At 39.6% G+C, this 22,749-nt stretch overlaps 1 protein-coding gene across 4 annotated transcripts in view; it reads right to left on the bottom strand.

The window, feature by feature from the left end:
* Positions 1-1,060: 1,060 nt before the first annotated feature.
* Positions 1,061-22,749, bottom strand: part of EYA1 (EYA transcriptional coactivator and phosphatase 1) — a 162,613-nt gene continuing 140,924 nt past the window's right edge. For all 4 annotated transcript variants that reach the window (XM_073583848.1, XM_073583851.1, XM_073583850.1 and 1 more), the window contains exons 12-17: positions 15,982-16,040; positions 13,473-13,633; positions 11,252-11,366; positions 11,025-11,146; positions 10,274-10,374; positions 1,061-4,587 (exon numbers count right to left, since the gene is read on the bottom strand). In XM_073583848.1, coding sequence (XP_073439949.1) covers positions 4,507-4,587; positions 10,274-10,374; positions 11,025-11,146; positions 11,252-11,366; positions 13,473-13,633; positions 15,982-16,040 — 639 coding nt within the window. In that variant the 3' untranslated portion in view covers positions 1,061-4,506. The remainder of the gene's footprint in view (positions 4,588-10,273; positions 10,375-11,024; positions 11,147-11,251; positions 11,367-13,472; positions 13,634-15,981; positions 16,041-22,749) is intronic.

Below are 22,749 nucleotides of genomic sequence, written 5' to 3'. Positions count from 1 at the left end.
ACTTAGTCATGGTAGTCACATAATAACATAGTAACAGTTAGCAAGGCCGAAAAAAGACATTTGTCCATCCAGTTTAGCCTATATTCCATCAGAATAAATCCCCAGATCTATGTCCTTCTAAAGAACCTAATCACTGTAAGATACAATATTGTTATGCTCCAGGAAGACATCCAGGCCTCTCTTGAACCCCTCGACTGAGTTCGCCATCACCACCTCCTCAGGCAGGGAATTCCAGATTCTCACTGCCCTAACAGTAAAGAATCCTCTTCTATGTTGGTGGAAAAACCTTCTCTCCTCCAGATGCAGAGAATGCCCCCTTGTGACCATCACATTCCTTGGATCCTAGGAGAGCATGATTGGCATGACATATACATACTGCATCGAGGACTTCCAACCATGACGTATATATTCTGCGAATGTCGGGAAGGGGTTAAGGGCTCTTGCAGATGACCATATTTTTGGTCCGTGTGCAACCTGATAAGACATTGAATTGCATTGGATTGCATTCAGACCAATGTATGGACCATTGGACCAATAAGATGGCAAACATGTCTGAATTTCTTCCTCAGATAGAGTCTCTCTGAGGAAAATATTGCGGTATATCCGATTTGGATTTGACATTCGGATCGCTCATGGACATGCAAGTCAATGAGTGCATGGAAAAATTGGACTGAACTTGGATGACATCCAATTGTAGTCCAATTTTAATGGCTGACAGAATGGAGAAGGATAATTTTTTTTCCATTTTCTCCTCATGCGTGAAAATCGAATCACACTATGATCACACTCTGATCAAACTCTGAACAGATTTTGATCAGACTGTGACTAGCATAATCAGACAGATTTTTTTAGACCACAGAAAATATGGTCATGTGAACCTAGCCTAAGACCTTTTTTAGTGAAGTGAGTGAGTGATGTATGCTGAGAGATTTTAATCATTCCCGAATATTGGAAAATGTACCTTAAATAAATTGTATTATGCATTATTAGTTTTCATATATTCAAATAAAGAAAAATATATAATTTCAGTCAGACACAAAAAAATAAATAGCATAATTCCTTAATTGTAGTCTTCTGATTTTATTTAAAATGATTCACTCTTTTCCAAAGTTTCTAATTTTTTTCATTTTCCAGAATTAAAAATAACAAAAGTAATACAATAATAATTACATTAGGTACATGTAAAAATAAAATTAAGCACAATTTAATTTTTCACAAATTATATTTAATTAATTTAACACAAAATTGAAGAGAAGGAAAAAAAACTGTACATATCTGTGAGTACAACATGCTACTTTTATACAATACAGCTCAAATATTCATTGTTATTTAAACTGTTAAAAAATATTATAATCCCTGTGAATTTTTTTTATTAAGAAAAAGATGCAAAGTAATTGTAAGATCCAAAGTTACTAATTCTAGCAGCAGTGTGAGTTTATAGTTTTGGAGGATTTGTCATATTTGTCAATGTAGAGAATCAATTCATATACAACAATTTTCAGGTAGATCTCAAGCAGGTAAATGGAGTTTAAGAAAAATCAATTCAAAGAAATAGAGTGATATTTAATACATTTATTTAGCCTTCCATGGAACAATGTGTCAAAGACACATGTGCTTGAGATGTAGTAGATGAACTTTTGTTACTTTTTTGTTTGGAGTCACCAAAATTGAGCCCTTATATTAGGTTTCCATATGATTTAATAATGCCAAGATATTGGCATTCTAATTTGGTAGGAGTGGCAAGTTAGCACCCACTGCATGCAAAGCAGTACTTTTTTTACTCATTGGTCCAAAAGGATCACCTATACTTTTACTATAGTACATTACAAGGAGAGTACCCTCCAGAAGGAAAATTGGGCCAAGGTGAATGTACTGTCTTATATACAGTATGTGCTAAAGTCAAGGTGAGGTCTGATAGACCCGTGAATAAATGGAATAGAAGGGAACATGTATGATCATCACTAGTTGTATGGACATTGAGTGAAGCAGAGGTCACACATATTAATTACCATTCCATTCCATGGCAAACTTAGTGATCTTCATTCTCATGAATGGTGAGGGACCAAGTGGTCATACCCCTCAGCATTCCTGTATCTATCACCTGCTCTGTATATATACTACCTTAAAAATGACTATAAATTTGTCAAGTATGGGCAGTCTACATGATACCCTGTGCTTGATCTCTGCTGCCTACTTCACTTAGATCAGTTTTCCATTAATTCTGCTTTCAAGATGGTCAGTGGCATAGGGAACACAGTGGTAAATCTAAACCATGCTTTTCCTGATTTTTCTATCCCTTAGCACAGGAAAGTCTATGAAAGAAGGCATAGTTTAGACTTGTCATTGCCCTCTCCTTGCTATTGCTGCATTCATTTTAGATGCAGGAGAAATGGAACAGAAGTCTGAGCTGAGGGACAGAAGGAGTCATTAGAGTGTGCCAGGTACGGAGATTAGCTATAAGTGAGAAATGTATTGTTATTTTATGGTGTCAGACTAGGGTTACTTTATTGGGAATCGGTCATGTAAAAAAACGCAATTAACCTACACATATGGGGTTAATTTGCAGGTTAAAAGCATTCTGAAGCTGCCCGGTGCGCTGAGAGCCACACTGCCAGGAGGAAATGAACTTTATTCCTCCCGGCAGCCTCAGGCTTTCAGTGATACAGGTGGGTCGGCATGACTGCAGTCACCCACAGTGCATAGTGAGCGGAGGCTGTAAATACGCCCCACCACTACTGACAGTCGGCTCAGCAATGCATCAATACATTGCCTGCTGTCAGTCAGTGCAGGGGGTGCGGTTACAATCACCACTCATTATGCACTGAGCATTGACTAAAGCCATTCTGGCCTGCCCCTATGACTGAAAGCCAAAGGCTCCCAGGGAGAATAAAGTTAATTTCCTCCCAGCAGTGGGGGCTTTTAAGGCCCCGTTACACATAACGATGTCCCAGCGATCCCACCAACGATCCGACATAGATGGGATCGCTGGGACATCGTTAGGCTGATCGCTGGCGGGCTGTCAAATAGACAGCCCCTCCAGCGATCAGGACCAGCGAGCAAGCTGGTTTCCAATGTAAACAGCGGGTATCTCAGAGCGGCGTGGCTCTTAGATACCTGCTGTTTACATTGGAAATCAGTGTCCTGCAATGCGCGCTGGCTAGCTGGAGACCAATGATCAAAAAATGGCCCAGGACGATGGAGTGCGATCAGCAATACCCGGCGGGGGGGGGGGGGGGGGGGGAGTCGCTGATCCCCGTCACACACGCTGGCGAGATCGCTGTGGCGTCACAAAATCGGCGATCTTGCTGGCGATATCGCTGTGTGTGACGGGGCCTTTAATGTGGGCGCCAGGCAGTAGCAGACCACTAATAACCTGCAGATTAACCCCATATCTGATGGTTAATAGCAATTTTTTTTTTACATGACAGGTTCTCTTTAAAGCTTCCTCTGCTGTATAACTTCATAACTGATTAATCTGTTATATACTTTGATAGATTACTTTATTGATTCTGTAACTGTGCAGTGACAAATAACTATTGTTGTGGTTTGAAAAGCTGAACCGCTTTATATAACTGTCAAAAAAGAAAACTTTGTAAGAAGTTATTGACACGTGACATCCAATGTTTGGTCTTCACAAATTTAACTACAAAAACAAAAAACCTTTATCTACATATTTATAGCTAACTCTTTGATAAGGCACTGCACAACAGTTTGTACACACGCCGTCCTGCGCATCTCATATACCGAGGCTTTGCTATCTCAACAATATTTACCTAAACAATATGTAAAAGAATCCGTTATTACAAATTTACACACAAAAATTTCTCTGTACATAATTGTAGCTTTGATCTACATATTTCTATTTTAAATTACAGTATACATATTTTAGATCAAAGGTAGACAACCTACTGATTACCTGATTGGGCAAAAGCAGTCCCAGAAACCTCGGCTGGGATTCATAGTTTCCGGACAGCAAGACATCCAAGATTGCCTACCTTTACTTTTGCCTTTTTTGTCCAAAGTAGTTTCCGAGTCACGAAGATGGGTCTTTACTATTACCTTTGTTCTACTATATCTCTGTGCATCAATCTGAAGTATCCATCCATAAATAAGATGTAGAAACTTTCTAGGGCACTATACTAAGAAACATTAGCATAGCTGTTTATTGTGCAGTAAAACCTGCCATTCCACAATCAACTTTCCTTACGTGGAAATCATGAAGCCTATAAAGGTGTTTGTAATGTCTTATATTTCATATTCTTCACAGGTATGAACCCATTATTTTGCCTGTGGAGCTATAGTGAAAGCTAGTGTTCTTTCATTTATTAGTATTTTTTTCATTTAAAGTCATATTGCTTAAATTATCAGCAGTGTATCGAACAGAAGATATGTGCTTCCGGTTGAAATTCCAATTCAGCAATGTTGCACAGGGACACCGGAACATCTGTTTCATGTAACCCATCAGCAGGGTTTGTTTGTGTTCGGAAACAAAGTGCTGTTTTCCTGCTACAAATATTCAAGTTCCAATGCGTGGTGTAGTGCCATTAAATCTGAGTGGCTTGTTATTCTCCAGAATGGCATCGAATGCTGAAACAATAATAAACACAGAATTAAAATTTCATCATGGGGCAAACTTTTTTATTTTGAATAAAAAGAGTTTTCAATTCTCCTGGAAATGCAACTACCAAGCTAATCTATGATATAATCAATATGCAGTCTTTTAATTCAAACCTAAATAAAGTCCAGGTTCAAATCACATTTTAGCAATATGTCAGTGGTTCCATCGGGGCTTCCATCTGAAACCCTAAAAAACAGAATTCAAGTGGATCCAATGATAATAATAATCTTTATTTTTTTGTGTAACAATCTTTATTTAATAATCTTTATTTTTATATAGCGCTAACATATTCCACAGCGCTTTACAGTTTGCACACATTATCATCACTGGGGCTCACAATCTAAATTCCCTGTTAGTATGTCTTTAGAATGTGGGAGGAAACCGGAGTACCCGGAAGAAACCCACGCAAACACGGGGAGGACATACAAACTCCTTGCAGATGTTGTCCTTGGTGGGATGGAACCATCGAGTTAATGAAGCAGATTGTTAGGTGCTTCACTACACGGGGTAGATCCCAAGCCTTGTCTACCTCTGCGGTCTCCCGTTCTGCTTTGGCCGCAGTGGGAGCTGCTCAGCAAAGATTTCGGCCTTAGCATCTCTCTCAAACTCATACTGTTCACTTGGTTACTGCTGGCTCTCCAGCCAAAGCTATAGTAACTAGCAATAGGCAGCGATGGTCAGGCGTTCCAGAGGCTAAGTCCAGAAATCATCCAAATGACCATGCTCGTGAGTTGGCAACCTCTCATGAGTGGTCGGTCGTTAGCTGCTTGGGTGACATGGCAGTTTCAGATTGGTCCACGAGCAAGGTCTTGTCTGATTGGACTTGAACACAAACATATAAAAGGTTCCTTGGAGTACGCATCAGCACGCTTAGATCTTATGTTTTTGGTGTGTTGGTGGATACGCTACCACCCTGTGTGCACGTGTGCCGCTTCTAGCACGGCGATTGTGTGTCTAGGCAGGCAGTGTAGGGAGGGAACTCCCACTTGGCTCTACATCTGACTCCGGGCATCCTAAGCCACGTGTGCAGTTAGCTCAGCCGAGTGCCAGAGTGAGCACAACAACCAGCCTAGACTTTCCTGGGGGATCAGCCCTGAATGTAATAATATAGTGCAAACAGTAAATACTGATAATCAAGAATCTCAGAATAACCTAAGAGGAGTTTGCAAAATAATGTGCATGACCTCAGCAATTATAAGATGAATCAGTGCCCATAATAAATAAATATGGCATATGGTAACCACCAAAAATACATACAAATCAGTTTATACATAAGGGCAATCCCTGTGTGGCTATGTAGCATATCATATCAAGCACCGCAGTGCAATCGCAAAAAGACCCATGCCGGTCAAGTCACCACTGCTTCCATGGAAAATATAAATTGCAGAGTACAACGGAAGGACAGCATAAAATCTTCTGAAGTAGGACTCCCCGACGCGCGTTTCGCGTTAGCTTCGTCTTATCTGGATACTGTGTTTATATGCCTCTTTACTATATGGGCATTTCTTCTGCTCTCTGATAAGTGCCTTTTATGTTTTTGCTTAGGCACTATATGTACACATACACTCACTGGCCACTTTATTAGGTACACCATGCTAGTAACGGGTTGGACCCCCTTTTGCCTTCAGAACTGCCTCAATTCTTCGTGGCAGAGATTCAACAAGGTGCTGGAAGCATTCCTCAGAGATTTTGGACCATATTGACATGATGGCATCACACAGTTGGCGCAGATTTGTCGGCTGCACATCCCTGATGCGAATCTCCCGTTCCACCACATCCCAAAGATGCTCTATTGGATTGAGATCTGGTGACTGAGGAGGCCATTTGAGTACAGTGAACTCATTGTCATGTTCAAGAAACCAATCTGAGATGATTCGAGCTTTATGACATGGCGCATTATCCTGCTGAAAGTAGCCATCAGATGTTGGGTACATTGTGGTCATAAAGGGATGGACATGGTCAGCAACAATACTCAGGTAGGCTGTGGCGTTGCAACGATGCTCAATTGGTACCAAGGGGCCCAAAGAGTGCCAAGAAAAAATTCCCCACACCATGACACCACCACCACCAGCCTGAACCGTTGATACAAGGCTGGATGGATCCATGCTTTCATGTTGTTTACGCCAAATTCTGACCCTACCATCCGAATGTCGCAGCAGAAATCGAGACTCATCAGACCAGGCAACGTTTTTCCAATCTTCTACTGTCCAATTTCGATGAGCTTGTGCAAATTGTAGCCTCAGTTTCCTGTTCTTAGCTGAGAGGAGTGGTACCCAGTGTGGTCTTCTGCTGCTGTAGCCCATCTGCCTCAAAGTTCGACGCACTGTGCGTTCAGAGATGCTCTTCTGCCTACCTTGGTTGTAACAGGTGGCAATTTGAGTCACTGTTGCCTTTCTATCAGCTCGAACCAGTATGCCCATTCTCCTCTGACCTCTGGCATCAACAAGGCATTTCCGGCCACAGAACTGCCGCTCACTGGATTTTTTTTCTTTTTCGGACCATTCTCTGTAAACCCTAGAGATGGTTGTGCGTGAAAATCCCAGTAGATCAGCAGTTTCTGAAATACTCAGACCAGCCCTTCTGTCACCAACAATCATGCCACGTTCAAAGGCACTCAAATCACCTTTCTTCCCCATACTGATGCTCGGTTTGAACTGCAGGAGATTGTCTTGACCATGTCTACATGCCTAAATGCACTGAGTTGCCGCCATGTGATTGGCTGATTAGAAATTAAGTCTTAACACACAGTTGGACAGGTGTACCTAATAAAGTGGCCAGTGAGTGTATATACCTATGTTTGCATATGTACCTTGTGTACGCATATTAGACATATATCTCCTTTTATGTATTTTAAATGTTTTGTCACTATACTTTAATAAAGGCTATTTATTTTATGGCTATGTACTTCCTGAGTCTTGTTTGATGTTATAGTTGATTGGAAGTGCCATTTATTTAGGCCCAATATTTTGGATATATTTCCTGTGGGGGTAGCAATGGGAACCCCTACTAGCATCATTACCACTATGCTTCTGTGACATCTAGCAGGGTATAGTCTCAAGTGCTCTCTGTACCGCTCTGTGGAGTAACAGAGTAAGGTACTTTGCACTCTGTTCACACTGAGTGACCTTTAACTCAGTGTGTTTACGGTGCTTGCTAGCAGCTTTGCTCCGCCATTGTTCTATAGCTGTGGTTTTCCATCACTGTATGGTGGACCTCGGGTTGCGATTGCACTTTACCATCATTTATATTCAGTGCGATCCACAAACCCTAACACAGATGAATCACCTAGTGATCTTTGATCTCACTCTCAGCAGTATCGACTGATTTCAGGCAGGCATGAAAACGTTGTTGACCATGCTTTTATGCCCACTTGAAAATGAAAGGTCAGATAGAGCACAAAGTGTATCTGTTTTCTTCAATAAACTCAATAGCCTCATCGGCAGCTCTACCTGAATCCCATTTTTAGGGATTTATTTGGAAGCCCCGATGGTGCCACTGATGTATGGCTAAAATATTGTGACCAAAGCCTAAGATAGAGAAGTGTCCTTTGGAATGTTCGTATTTAGATAGGATTAATATGAATTAGAGTTGAGCGAAATGGGGCGGTCAAATTCAAAAGTTGCCGACTTTCGCTAAAGTCGGGTTTCGCCGAGCGAAACCCGACCATAGTGTGAGGTCGGCCATGCGGTCGCCGATCCGATCGCCAAAGTTGGATTTCCCAGAATGCTTGCACGTGACTTTTTTCAGCCACTGAGCAAAGACGTACACTGTGGGCAACGAGATGACATGTGCAGCATTTGGGGAGAGAGAGAGATAATTTTAGCGCACTTTAAAAAAGCAGTATGGCATGTAGGTGTGTTTACTGTCCTCCACTCCCTGCCGACTATGCTTCCCCATTGACTTGCATTGGGTTTCGTGTTTCAGTCTGACCTTCGACTTTTCACGATAGTCGGACGATTTCGTTCAACTTGACTTTTGAGAAAGTCGGGTTTCATGAAACTCGACTGGACCCTAAAAAAGGCAAAGTCGCTCATCTCTAATATGAATAAAACATGCTAACAAAAAACACATATCTATACTTTTCTAAACGTAAAAACAGTTAAAGCCCCTTTGCACATTCAGCCATATTTGCATGAAAAATTGTAACCTTATGGGGAGATGACTAGTATAGAAAGAATTGAAAATTTGTCACAGGAAATCTATTTGAGGTAAGAGAGTACTCTTCTGAAAGAGGTGTCCTTTTGAAAATGTTTCTCTGAGTTATGTAATGGAGTCAATATAGAGAGCAGCACTGTATATTTAGCTGCTATATCCACTGTATAAAATCTTTTATCTTGTGTGTTGTAGCAGAAGGATATAAAGCTGACAAATTTTATAGACTTATAAGGGTTTCCCTCAGGTTTTCAATGTAGATGTGTTTTTTTTAGTATATAAAAAATTCCAAACTCTTGAATCAAAGTGGAATAAAGAAGTTAAAAGTGATTTTCAAGTTTGTTTAAAAAACCTACAGTGGTAAGTCATCAGCATAAAAGAAGATATACTCATCCCTAGAATCAGCTTCCCATTCGAGTCCTGCTGTTCCAATAATTTCCACCAGACGGGAAGTGATGATCTTCAAACCATCAGTCCACTGATCTTGCAGCCTATCAGTGGCCAAAGTGGTCATGTCATGTGACTGGAGGTTGTTACATCATAGTTATTGGTCTGATGGATACTGACGGAACAACAACGTAGAAGTGGGGGAGTAGGTGCAAGTGGGTGAGCATAACTTCTTTTTTTATCTCCATGGTAGTTTATTGAACAAACATAAAACCCATTAAAAGATTAACTAAGCTTTATTGATTTTAATAATTGTGTCCGACATCTAAAGTTAATAAAATTTGAATTCACTACACCAGTCAATTAGATTTTTTTTCCTGGTGAAAAAGAAACCTAAAGTGGCCTGTAGTTCCTCAGTCTACTAGCCTTGATCCAGTGTAATCGTTCTCTAGCAAGGTACCACAGTCAGGATGAATCTGCTGCAGCATGCTTCCCCCAAACCTCCAGAGTTCTTCCTTTGTTGATGTGTCAGCATTTCTTATTGCCCCTATGCTCCCCACATGAGAAGATTAACACAAGAAATTCCACACAGCAACTAGACTGTAACCCTAAATGGCCCTCGGAAAGCATGCTGCAACAGATGTCACAATGCAGGAGACCAAGTGCTCGAGAGCAAGTACACTCCTGTAGGGCCACTCCTTCCAAATAGAGAATCTTTACTCTAAGTACAAAGAGACACAATACGGATAATGAATAAAAATAGCTCACGCCTGACAAGTAGATTGGGGTATAAAAGGGGTTTAGAGGCCACTTTGGAGCAAATTTTGACTGAGAAAATAAGACAAATTGGCTGATGAAATGAACTTTAAACAATACTAACTTTACATATTGAACACAATTGTTTGTTTGTTTGTTTGTTTTTAAAAGAAGCCAAAGTTTAGGTATTCTTTAAATAGTTTTTTGATTTTCGTATAGTTTACTTATCCCCTCTTATAACATATATACTCATGATAAATTGTACACCTTTTTAAAAGAAAAGCAACTTTTTTCTCTTATTGCATCATGTACATACATGAAATACACGTAAACGTAGTAACATATCATTTTCTTAGTTACCTTTTTGGCTCCTTGCTCTTCCTCTACACCATCTCCAACGACAACATAGACTACTTTTCTTCCAAACCTTTGAACTATCCTTTCAAAGCAGCTTTCTTTACCTATGCAAAATAAAAAAAGGAAATGTTATAAAATACAACATCACATTGTATTATATGTTCATTTTCTAATTTATTAAACTAGAAATATATATGCAGTATTTACTGTAAAAATGTTTGATGAGAACCTGTAATCTACAAAATAACTTTGTAATTAATCATTGTAATTTGTTTCAATTCATTACAATGTTCAATGTCTAGGTTTTTAAATTAATAAATAAAAACTGCAAAAATCAGAGGCCGAGACAGCCGTGGAAAATAAATTGTGAATTTGTCTGCTTTTGAATTAATAACTGGAAAGATTAGGATATCTTTACACATAATGGATTGCTGTGGAAAATTTTTGCATCAGTTCTCCAAAATTCCACAAAGGTCAATTTTCACCAAAGTTCATTATGTAAACCAGTTGTATGAAAAAAGTGATGTCATGTCCGTGTGTTGTGATGTCATGCCTTATGATAAAAAGTGGAGCATATAGTGATCTTAGCTATATTGTCAGGGCTGATTTATTTATTTAATTCTTTAGTAAATAGTAATTCGGTAGTTTCGGAAAATCAATTAACTTTTAATATAAATGATATCTATATGTACATTTCTGAGCCAATGAGCTCACACAGAGTAAATGTGTACATCGTACTTCATACTGTACTCACCGATTTTAGTTGCACTATAGATATTTTCTATTGGAAACACAACTCCTAATCCATATAATAAGACTTTTGCTAGTGCTGGTATAAGTTGTGTAGTTGTGACTAGTATATTTACACAATTTGTCCTATAAGACAGCAAACACAGCAAATGAATCATATTTAATAAAAAAAATCATGTGTAACAAGTACATTTCTCAATTGATTGCGTGTATTTAGCCAAAGAAAGTTACCTGGAGTGGATTATTGTAAGGGCTTTCAGTGCAAGAGTTAACCATGAGTCTGTCAGAGCTTCAATCTCAGCCCTTAGCTGTAACCAGGCTTCCCTTTTTGCTGGGCCAAGCAAACCTGTGATTAGGCAAAGAATTCGGTTTATGCATCATTACAATTGTTCCTATGAATTTCAGTTTAACATATAATGAAAAGGAGTGTAGAAAAATCTGTAAGAAAAAATGCTTAGCTTTTATTTAATGGGAGAGGCTGTTCCATCAGAGAAAAAGCCCTGTGTTCGTATGTAATATTATGGCATATGGACATGGATTTGCTGATTTCAGCTGTCCATGTATCAAATGGATAGCCATTCAATCAAATGGCTATCAATGTTATACTATAAGGGCCCAAATAAATTAGCTTAATGCCAGAGATCTTAGGAATCATACCCAATCAAACCCAAAGCGATTATCTGGACTATTGAGTAGCTATCGGGTTAAAGTGATTGTCTGTTATTAGACAACCCATTTATTTAACTTTCATTCACTGAAAAGTTGTACATATATCAATTTGAGAAAAAAATTGGACAGTAGCCATAGTGTTGTGGAAAGAAAGTATCTTTTAATTCAGACATGAAAACAAACGTCTAAGGGTATGTTTCTATAAAAGCGTGCTCCGCCCAATGCGCTGCCCCCTTTTCACCGCATCCTATCCATAGACTGGGCTATTTATCTTGCAGAGATGGAGCATCTCCACAAGATAAATAGACAAGCTGCCGTCTATAAAGAAGCGCCGCATATCAGGTGGGTGTGTCACCCGCATCTTTGTACGCATAGTATATATTAAGAGAATTAATACTGCCGAGTCTCTTAATATATGTAAATGGTGTAGGAACCTACTCTGGCACCTACGAAAGCTGTGCACATGCTTATCTATTCAACTGTTTGTACGCATAGTGGAGACGGGATTTCATAAAATCCCCTCCACTATGCTGTAACATCTGGACGCTGCAGATTGAACGTTGCGGCTGCATGCAGCGTTCAATCTGAAGCAAATCCTGATGTATTACGCCACGAGGAAGCATATCCTAAGGGTGGCCATGCACATTAAAGGAAGCTTAACAGCTGACAGAATGCTGTCTGTGGATTAGGCAGCATGCATCATACACTAGCTGCATGATTTCAGCCATATACTGTATGTTTAACTCTCAAACGCAGCAGGATTTCAGGGAAAAACATACATTAATAACCACCAGGAGCCGAAAAACATGGGAGACTAGTCAAACAAGCTGATCTCTGATGGCTTTTCTTTGTTCACTGCTCTTGAGTGACAGGTCTTACCATATATACACACTCAGGGAGAGACCTATCACTCTTCCAGGGCAGCGGGCAGGAGAAGGTGTCAGGGACCAGTCCAACTAGTCTCGTGTGCAGCTAAGTCTCTGGCAACTATTAAACTATGCTTTTCTCTGAAAAGTTGCAGCATTTGAAATTGAGCAGACTGTGTCTGAAACATGCTGCCTGTGGACATTCCCTTTAAATATAATGGGGTTCATGGTTCAGCCCTAAACAAATGATCAGCTGGTGAAAGCTCAAGAGATAAAGTACTGTATTTCCAAGGCACCAACGAAGTTGTTTCTTTTCTATATTATCCAGAGTGTATAATCAAACAAATTTCAGCTGATAAAAGGCCTGTTTCAAGCTAAAACAAGCGACAAATAGCATAGGTGATGGGAAGTTGTTCCAAGAAAGCAAAAAGCACCAAGATTGAGTTATGGTGCAAAAGATAAATTATGTTTCTGAGGATGTTCCTATCAGGAAAAAAGCTAAAGGCCCCATTATACACAACGATATTGTGAAAGATATCGTTGCAACGTCACCAGTTTGGTGACGTTGCAGCGATGTCGAAACGACATTGTTGCGAGTGACAAGTAGCAACAATTAACGATCAGTTGGCTGATCGCTAATCGTTGCCTAATGGTCTGGTCCATAATTCTATCATTGGTCTCCCACTGGAAAGCACACATCGCTGTGTGTGACAGCGAGAGACCAACGATCAGCGATGTTGGGAGCTGGTATCCAGGGTAAACAGCGGGTAACTAAGAGCCGCGCGGCTCTTAGATACCCGCTGTTTACCCTGGATACCAGCGTGCAAGCTGGTATCCAGGGTAAACAGCGGGTAACTAGGAGCCTTAGGTCCCTTAGGCCCTTAACGCTTTCAGATGTTGGCAATCTATGTACTTACCTCCAACATTATTTTTATAGGTGTTGTAGATTTCTTTTACTCTTCTATAACGAAAAGCTAATTTTCTCATCCAGTCTACACCGCCGCGGACCCCCGTTGCAAGGCAAAGGTTTGCACTAGTTGCTGCAGCTGGAAAGCCATCTGTCCCGAAGTTATACGTGCTATATTAGTGAAAAGATTAACTTGTTAAAGATGAGAGAAAATCTTTACACACTATTTTGGATACTAATATGTCACAAAATTTTGCACAACATAAAAATTGGGCAAAAATGTTGCTTTTGTCACTTTTACTCCAGTTTTGTTGCCAAAGTGGAACTGTTGGGGGACATGGAATGGTAAAGCCCACCTGAAATATTAATCAACAATGTGACATAACTTATGGGGGGGTAATATTACTTCAATCCTTGACTGGAATAACATTTTTGTCTGGAAGCGCTCTTCAGTTGTAAAATGCCAGTAGGGTTCTGTGATTTTTGCAACATGCAGCAATACTATGGCATTGTTGTATTTAGCATAAGTGATCAGAGGGGCCACAGGTTCAAGTCCCTTAAAGGTACTAACAAGAACAATGAAAAGTAAAAAAAAATAAGAAAAATAAAAAAAATGAATAAAAACGTTCAAATCTTCTCCCTTTTCCACAATAAAAAAAAATTAAAAATAGAGATAATAAAATAAAAAAAACACATATGTGGTATCACTGCATCCAGAGAAGGTTGTCAAAAAATATAAAAATAATTAACCAATCAATAAACATCATAAACGGAAAAAAATTCCAGAACACCAAAAGAATGTTGCTTTTTTGGTTGCTGCAATACTATAAAAAATGCTCTAACAAGCTATCAAAATGTCATGTCTATCCCAAGATGGTATCAATAAATACCTCCTCACCACATGCAAAAAATAAGTCATCTCAGCTCCATCGACTGAAAAATGGAAATGTAGTGAGTCTCTGGAAATGGTGACACAGCCTAAAAAATATATATTTTTTCCAAACTTCTAATTATTTTTTCAACATAAAAAACTTGACATGCTTGAAACCGCCATAACCATACTGATGAGCAGAATAATACTGCAGGGTCATTTTCACCACAAAATATATGCTGTGTAAACAATTCTCAAGATGTAATGTCAGAATTGAATTTTTTTCACAATTTCACCGCACTGAATGGAGTCCCTTAAGAGTACAACTCGTTTTGCAAAAATAAAGCTCTCAAATGTTTCTGTGAACAGAACAAGTTATGGCTCTGGAAATAAGGGGAGGAAGAAATGAAAACGCAAAAAAAACAGAAAAAGACCACGTCGGTCAGGGGTTAAACAATAGAATATGCAGAATACACTGTATCCGAAACGCGTTGTATCTCTTTTTTAACCTATGAAATAAAAAAATATGGAATATCATCTTTGGATGTGAGTCCTGGGAAGCGTTGCCGTTTATGGGCTGTATGTGTTTTCCTTGACGAACGATATCAATGTGTCAGGATCGCTGGTGAATCGCTAGGTGATCGCTGGTGAGCTGTCACACAGACAGCTTCACCAGCGATAAGCACAGCGACGCCCAGTGCCCGGCATCGCTGTGCACGTTAGTAACCAGCGCGCTGATGCAGGAAGCTGGTAACTAACGTACACATTGGGTATCCAAGGGACATTCATCCCTAGATACCCGATGTGTACGTTAGTTACCAGCTCCCTGCATCAGCGCGCTGGTAACTAACGTACACATCGGGTATCTAAGGGACGCACGTCCCTTGGATACCCGATGTGTACATTAGTTACCAGCAGATCGCTGGTCTCCCGCCTGTCACACGCAGCGATGCGTGGTGGCCAGCGGGAGACCAGCGACCAAAAAAAAAAAAAAGTCCTGGCCTTTCCTGCAGCGATCAGCGATACCGGCAGGGGGGCCGGTCGCTGATCGCTGTCACACATAGCGATCTCGCTGGTGAGATCGCTGTTGTGTCATAAAAATTGTGAATCCGCAGTGATCTCGCTAGCGAGATCGCTATGTGTGGCGGGGCCTTTAGGGGAGACCTAATATATATGTACAAGTATATCAGAGGGCAATGAACTGTTTGTACCAAGAACTGTGACAAGAACAAGGGGGCTTTCTCTTCGTTTGGAGGAAAGACAATTTCTGCACCAGCATAGAAGAGGGTTCTTCACGGTAAGAGCAGTGAGGCTCTGGAATTGTCTTCCTGAGGAAGTGGTGATGGCCAACTCACTGAATGAATTTAAGAAAGGAATGGATGCTTTTCTTGTGAGTAACAGTATAGAAGGTTACGAATAACAGAATATTATAGGTAGATGGTTGACCCTGCTTAGGGGAAGGAATTTTTTCCCTATGGAGAAAATTGGCTTCTACTCTGTGGGTTTTTTGCCTTCCCCAGGATCAATAATGCAGAACAGCTGCACTAAAAATAGGCTGAACTAGATGGACATAAGGTCTTCCTTCAGCCTTCAAAACTATGTTACTATGTTACTATGACTTGAATCAATTCCAAAAATGTAAACGTACCTTAGATCTTGTCCGTTGTCATCCGATGATACATCATCTATATGAACTTGGTCACATTCCTGCAGAAAGACAGATATATTGAGTATTTATTGTGTCTGCCACTTAACACAAATAAGTAGACAATTAATAACTTCATCCTGAAATGTTATTGCATGCCTTTTAAAGCAGTAGGTGGTGGTCTTGTAAAATATCCACTTTATGCTTTAAGTGCCTTCCAAAAACGTTAGCTGTCATTACTTTTTACTGACCTCCAACTCATTCTCAATATTTACTAAGCTGCTAAGAACAATTAGTATATGCACTTCATAACGGTCTCCTTACTTTTTAAGGTACTTTAAATATCGTACTGTTTAAAGCTGACACAGCCAGTACTTAGCCTAACTGAAACCAGACATTTTCAGTAATGTAACATGCTACAAAAATTAAACCCGATGGAAACCGCCAATGAAATTATGACCTCTGATTGCTGTTGAGCCACACACTAACACAGCCTGGGGCCAATGTTTCTGAACAGTGTACACCAAAAAATCTGTTACTAGTTTTCCATTTATTTGAGACTTGCGAGTTTTATTTATTTTGCCTTGGTTAAAAAGAAAAAAAAAAAATAAGAGTGTTCAGATTCTGAAAATATGAAATCGGAAAGGAGCAGATCAGACAAACTTTATTTTTTTTAAGGTTTAAAGGTATTTGCTACTTGTGCTGCCTACACAAAAGAGCCTTGTTACTAATCTTTTTAAAATAGAAAGTACGTGAATTATAATTAGAGCAATTTACTGGAAGAAATTCTCATTAATTTGTACTAAAGGTTCACATGATTGAATAGAATCTCATAGCCGTGATCGTTAAGGTGTTTATTTACAAATCCTCAGCCAAATACTTGTATTACACAGCTCTTTACAGTGCACGCTGAAAGTGAATTTGGGGTTTTGCGATCCAATGCTATTGTGGAATGACTGACAAAAAACCTTATGCTAACATTCCACATACAGGAAACCAAGGAATGCTTAGCATCCAGGCATACCAAGAGAGCCAACAATCGCAAATGACACACTCAATTCTCAAATATCACAATGGCTTAGAGAGCAAAAATCTCACATTGATCGGAATTTAATATCAGTTATCATGCTTGTAGAATACATTTTTCTTATTAAAAATATGTAACAAACCAGCAAATGATCACCAAGCTATGACTTGCTTACTTTGGACACATCATAGAATGATAACCATCACTAGTAAAGGACATCATGGTCAGAAGAATAGAAGGGACAAGGATAAGAAGACCTAACATGATGCTTTTATTTTTTTAATTGTTTTAATTTTAATGGAAGAAATGGAATGTGATTTTAACTTTTGTATCTTTTTTCATATTTTTAAAACATTTTTTTCTCATTTTTACTATACTTGTTAGTCCCCTCAGGGACACATCACAGGCAAGCCTATGGGCATATGGAATGATGAGTAACCCTGATGGCGTGTGTTAAATGCCGAAATTAGACAGCAGCACTTAACAGGTTAACAGCCTCATGTGAAGCTCCACTCCACCTGAAACTGTCAGCCATCATCAGCCAATGAAGATGCGGGCTCGGCTTGCAAGCCTGAATCAAAGGCAGAGATACGATATGTGACATAACTGTCCTTGTGGACCCCAATGTAAAATCCTCAACAGGGTTCCCAAATATCACAGACCATTAATAGTACTGACCTTTTAATATGGGCCACAGAGACCTTTTGGGCCCCTTAGGTTTCAGAGACTGAATGTGGTTTCAACCCCTGCACCTACCATAGTTATGGTCCAGGATGTAACTGCTCAATATATGCTTATTAAATGATGCACTGAGTTACTAAATTTCCCTTTGAGGGGAACCGTGAACTTTTGCTATCTCACTCTACAAGTCGGGATTCCACAGACTCGACTTTTGCTAGAATTGCAGGTCACTTTGCCTGGCATTAGGGCATATTTGTTGATAAGATATATTTAGTAAAATCATCTGACCATAGATGCTCATTGTTTTCGGAAATAAAATGGGCAGCTACAGACAGGTGAGAGGTAGTCTTTAAGCAAATTATCTATTTACAGAAATTTTAATTTACACATTTCTTTACATGTTCCCAAAGCCTAGTTATACGGAACTAGACTTTCATTATAATAACTTCCCTCAGATCACCATATTGTTTATCTCTGATTTGGACGTTTAAAAGTGCCCTAATTGGTCATCTATGTCCCAAAACATCATTTTAAGTATTTTTTTTTTTTAAAAAATGAACACATTAGACAATTGATGTAGTTTTATAGAAAAAAATGAAAAAAAGTAGCTACCAATCTGTTCCTAGCTAAGGTTGGGTTAGACTCTTTTTTTATGGTCCTTATGAACCTGCTCAAGATCCCCAGACATTATGGTGATGTTCCCTCTCTAGTGGAAGGGTAATGTTAAGATTTAAGCCGCTCTTCTCCTAGATACAGGAAGGAATGGAAACAAATTTTGGGCTATCCTGCCATTGCTTGGCAGCATATTATCCTATATAAAAGGGAAGCAACAAATGTATAGACATATGAAGAATAAAAAATGCACTTTAGTAACCAGAAAATATACACAATAAAAATACACTAAAAAACAAGGAGTAGTGTCAAGAGTACACACAGCACCAGGGTACCGGTAATATACGATACGATACACTTTATTGATCCCGAGGGAAATTATGGTATCACAGCAGCGTTACAACAGCATTACAAACAAAACATTAAGAACAGCATTACTACATTACAAACAGCATTACACAGAGTAATTACCAGACACAGATCTTGCACATGACTAACCACAATACGTATCAAGCAAAGGTACTCAATTCTCTGATCATTTCCATTAGTATGCCAGCCCTAGGTCATAGCCATCTTTTACCCTTAGTGAATTGTTATACATCCCCATAGCAGCCATAGCAGTAGGCACATATGATTTCCTGAATTTGTCCTTGCACTTCAGAAGGATTAGACGGCTGCTGAATGTGCTCTTCTGATTCAAGAACAGCCCGTATAGTGGGTATGTATTGTTGTGCATTATAGCCCTACACTTCTCTGAATCCTATCTTCCACTACCTCCGCAAAAGAGCCACACAAATGACAGTATGTAATAACAGATAAATCAGACGACCAACAATAAGTAACAAGCACTCACAGATAAAGTGCTATGTGCATAGGAGACCATAGTAAATTCATCCTGTCATAATATCTGTAAGAAATGCATATAGTGGTCCCTAGGAGTAACAACACTCAAAATAGAGCTATAAGTATTACCTGATGCTGTGGGGTGACAGAACCCCTTCGCGCGTTTTGTGTCCGCTTCTTCGGGGGCGAAACACGCTCTGGGGTTTGCCACCTAACAGCATTAGATAATACTTATCACTCTATTTTGAGTCCTGTTACTCCTAGTGACCTCTATATACATTTCTTACAGATATCATGACAGTGTGAATTTACTATGGACTCTGTGGTTGTTGCAGTGATATGGCACTTTACTACATTCTGGGATCTCTTCCATTATGACTAAGCATTGAATATATACATTCTTTACCTTTGTAATTATCAGTATATACGAGTTCCCCTGTGATCCTGACCCTTCTATGCACATAGCACTTTATCTGTGACTGCTTGTTACTTATTGTTGGTTATCTGATTTATCTGTTTTACATACCATCATTTGTGTGGTTATATCACCTGTACCCTGGCGCTGTGTGTACTCTTGAAAATTCTCCTTGTTTTTAGTGTATTTTTATTGTGTATATTTTCTGGTTAATAAAGTACATTTTTTATTCTTCATACCTCTATGCATTTGTTGCTTTCCTTTTATATAGGATATTACACTATTGGAATTGCATAATATAGCTGACCATTTATATTGGGTAACATTGTATGGCAGCATATGAAACAATGAACCAATACTAGCAGACATGGATGATTATTATTTTCTAGGGGACATTCTCTATTTTATATATAGCAAAGTTATAAGGAATTATAATATTTTTTTTCCTGAAGACATTATTCATGAAAGGTATACAGAAATCCCATTCACTAATATTAAAAACACTGAACCCAAAACAAAGAGCCACCACCAATTGTCAGATTTCTTTTTCAATCATGACATCAACACTAAGCTCATACACTTTTGCTCTTGTATCCAATAAACAAAGAATAGACATTTAGTTTGCATTTGATTTGCCTTCTATGTAAAATAACTATCACTTTATAACATAGGGTTTGACTTCTTTACAGAAACAATGAGTTCTGGCTCTAGTGTTTCCTAAAAGTAGCATGAAATGTCGACAAATATTGAATCAAAATGTGAACATAAAATACAAAATTTAAATATTGCCTTATTGATTGTACAAGCAGATATTTTGCATTACCAACGCCTTCCGAATATTTAGCTTTTTTTCAGTAGATTTTAAGATGGGGGAGGGAGGTTGGAGTTGAAGAAAAACTCAAACCAGCTGTTCTGTAACTGAATTAAACAGTGACCCTCAACCTCACGTTTAAAACATCTATTTTCCAGCCACCCTTCTCTCAGCGAGCAGCAAGACCCAAGGAGGAAAAGACTTTGACCCTATAACCTTTTACTCCTCTCTTGAGGTCAACTGTTCTAGATAAGGGAAAAAAAGGCATGATGAGGCCTAGATGAGAACTGAAAAGGTAGATTGTAAATAAATTACTGGTGGCAGTGTGTACGAAGACTTCTGAAATATCCTTAGCATATCTTTTTTTTAAACAGATCTGTTTTATTAATTCATTCTGGTTCATATTTGTATCAAATAGCTGTATAAGTGTATGCGATGTCCCAGTCATCGGTGATAATGTTCAGCAGAAACAGAAATGGTCAACATATCTATTTATGGTGGCATAAAAATAAATTGGGTCAGCACACCTTTAATGCCAGATAGCGTCACTCATTAGTATATAGATAACTCAATTTTAGATCTTAAGGCCCCGTCACACTAAGCGATGCACCAGCGATCCCGACCATGATATGACCCGGTCAGGATCGCTGGTGCATCACTAAGTGGTCGCTAGTGAGCTGCCAAACAGGCAGATCTCACTAGCGATGTAGCGACGCAGCAGCGGTCATTACTTACCAGTCAGACGTGGCGATGAAGACGTCCTCCTGCCCGCTTCCATGCATCGCTCGTCGGCGCCAGCAGGACGCCCAGCAGGAAGCGGCTGACAGGAAATGGCCCAGAATGTTCTCGTGCGATCAGCGATAACCAGCGGGGGAGCCAGTCAGAGGTAAGCATCACACATAGCGATATCACTAGCAATATCGCTGCTGCGTCACAAAATCGGTGACGTTTTAGCGATATTGCTAGCGATATCACTTAGTGTGACGTGGCCTTAAGATTGCTCTCATACTATGCTTGAAGAAGAGATCTACAAGAAGTCTCAAAAGCTTGCTTTATTTTATATTTGATAGCCATTAAAAGTATCATAACTACAAGATTATCTTGTTGTTTGGCCTGATTTCAGTAAAGATAGAACTTGCCAGTACAGTACAATTAGGTAGCAACCTTTGTTTAAAGTGAGATTTCTTGGCATATCATTAAAAGTTAACTGTTACTGCTGCTGAGATGTTAAGATATGATTCAGCCAGTTAACATGCCCCGATTGCCATTGAAGATAACGCTGCACATATTTACCTTTAACTACTGCATGACCTCCTTATCTTTTAGCTGATAAGGAGGCTATTATGCAAATTTCCTTATTTGCTCCCTATTGTGAAGGTGCTGCCACTTGTGTTTGCTCACAGCACAATACTGAAGAATTTCAAGCAGCTCTGTTTGTCAGCAGCTTGCAATTTTCAATTAATGGACACAGCTCATTGAGATCTTGCTAAATGTTTAGGAAGGAGGGCTGAGAAGGTGATGATGGCAATTTATTACTTATCTATAGTGCATTGCCAGAGGATATGCCTGGAAAATCTACTAAGGCTGGGTTCACACATAGCGGAATTCTCGCGGAAATTACCGTGAGAGTTCCGGAATTGCATTCCGCGGGAAAATCGCATTTTAAATTCCCGCGATTTTTCTGCTGAAAAACTAGCATTTTGCAAGCGTAATTAGCTTGCAAAATGCTAGCGTTTTACAAGCGATCTGTAGCATCGCTTGGAGAACTGATTGACAGGTTGGTCACACTTGTCAAACAAAGTGTTTGACAAGTGTGACTAACTTTTTACTACTGAGGCCGCCTATGCAGCATCAGTGGTGAAAGATAAAATGCAAAAAATAATAAAAAATAAAAAAATGGTGTTAATCTTACCTTCCGACGTCCCACGGAGCCTTCCCGCCTCTCTCCACGCTCCCGTTCCCAGTAATCCTTTGCGAAAATGCCCGCGATGACGTCTGTTCTCGCGGGATCACGACGTCTCGCTGTAATTCGCTATGACGTTGGGCGAATGACAGCGAGACTTCGCGATCCCGAAAGAACGGACGTCATCGCGGGCATTTTCGCAAAGGCTTACTGGGAACGGGAGCGTGGAGAGACGCGGGAAGGCTGCGCGGGACGTCGGAAGGTGAGAATAACAATATTTTTTGTTTTAAATTCTATTTTTTACAGGGATATGGTACCCAAAGCCCGGAGGACAGTCTCCTCTCCTCTGGACCGTAGGTACCATCCACAATTGTTCTGCTTACTTTTCGCATGGTGTGCACAGCCACATGCGGAAGGTAAGCAGAACAATGCATTCCTATGGGTGCGGGATCGCCGCGATTCCGCAAAATTAATGAGCA

This window comes from Dendrobates tinctorius, unplaced genomic scaffold (genome assembly GCF_039654945.1).
Source record: "Dendrobates tinctorius isolate UK_male_01 unplaced genomic scaffold, ASM3965494v1 ptg000082l, whole genome shotgun sequence".
Taxonomy (NCBI): Eukaryota; Metazoa; Chordata; class Amphibia; order Anura; family Dendrobatidae; genus Dendrobates; species Dendrobates tinctorius.
The sequence above is the reverse complement of the archived record's forward strand: the minus strand, read 5'-3'. Positions and strand labels throughout refer to the sequence as shown.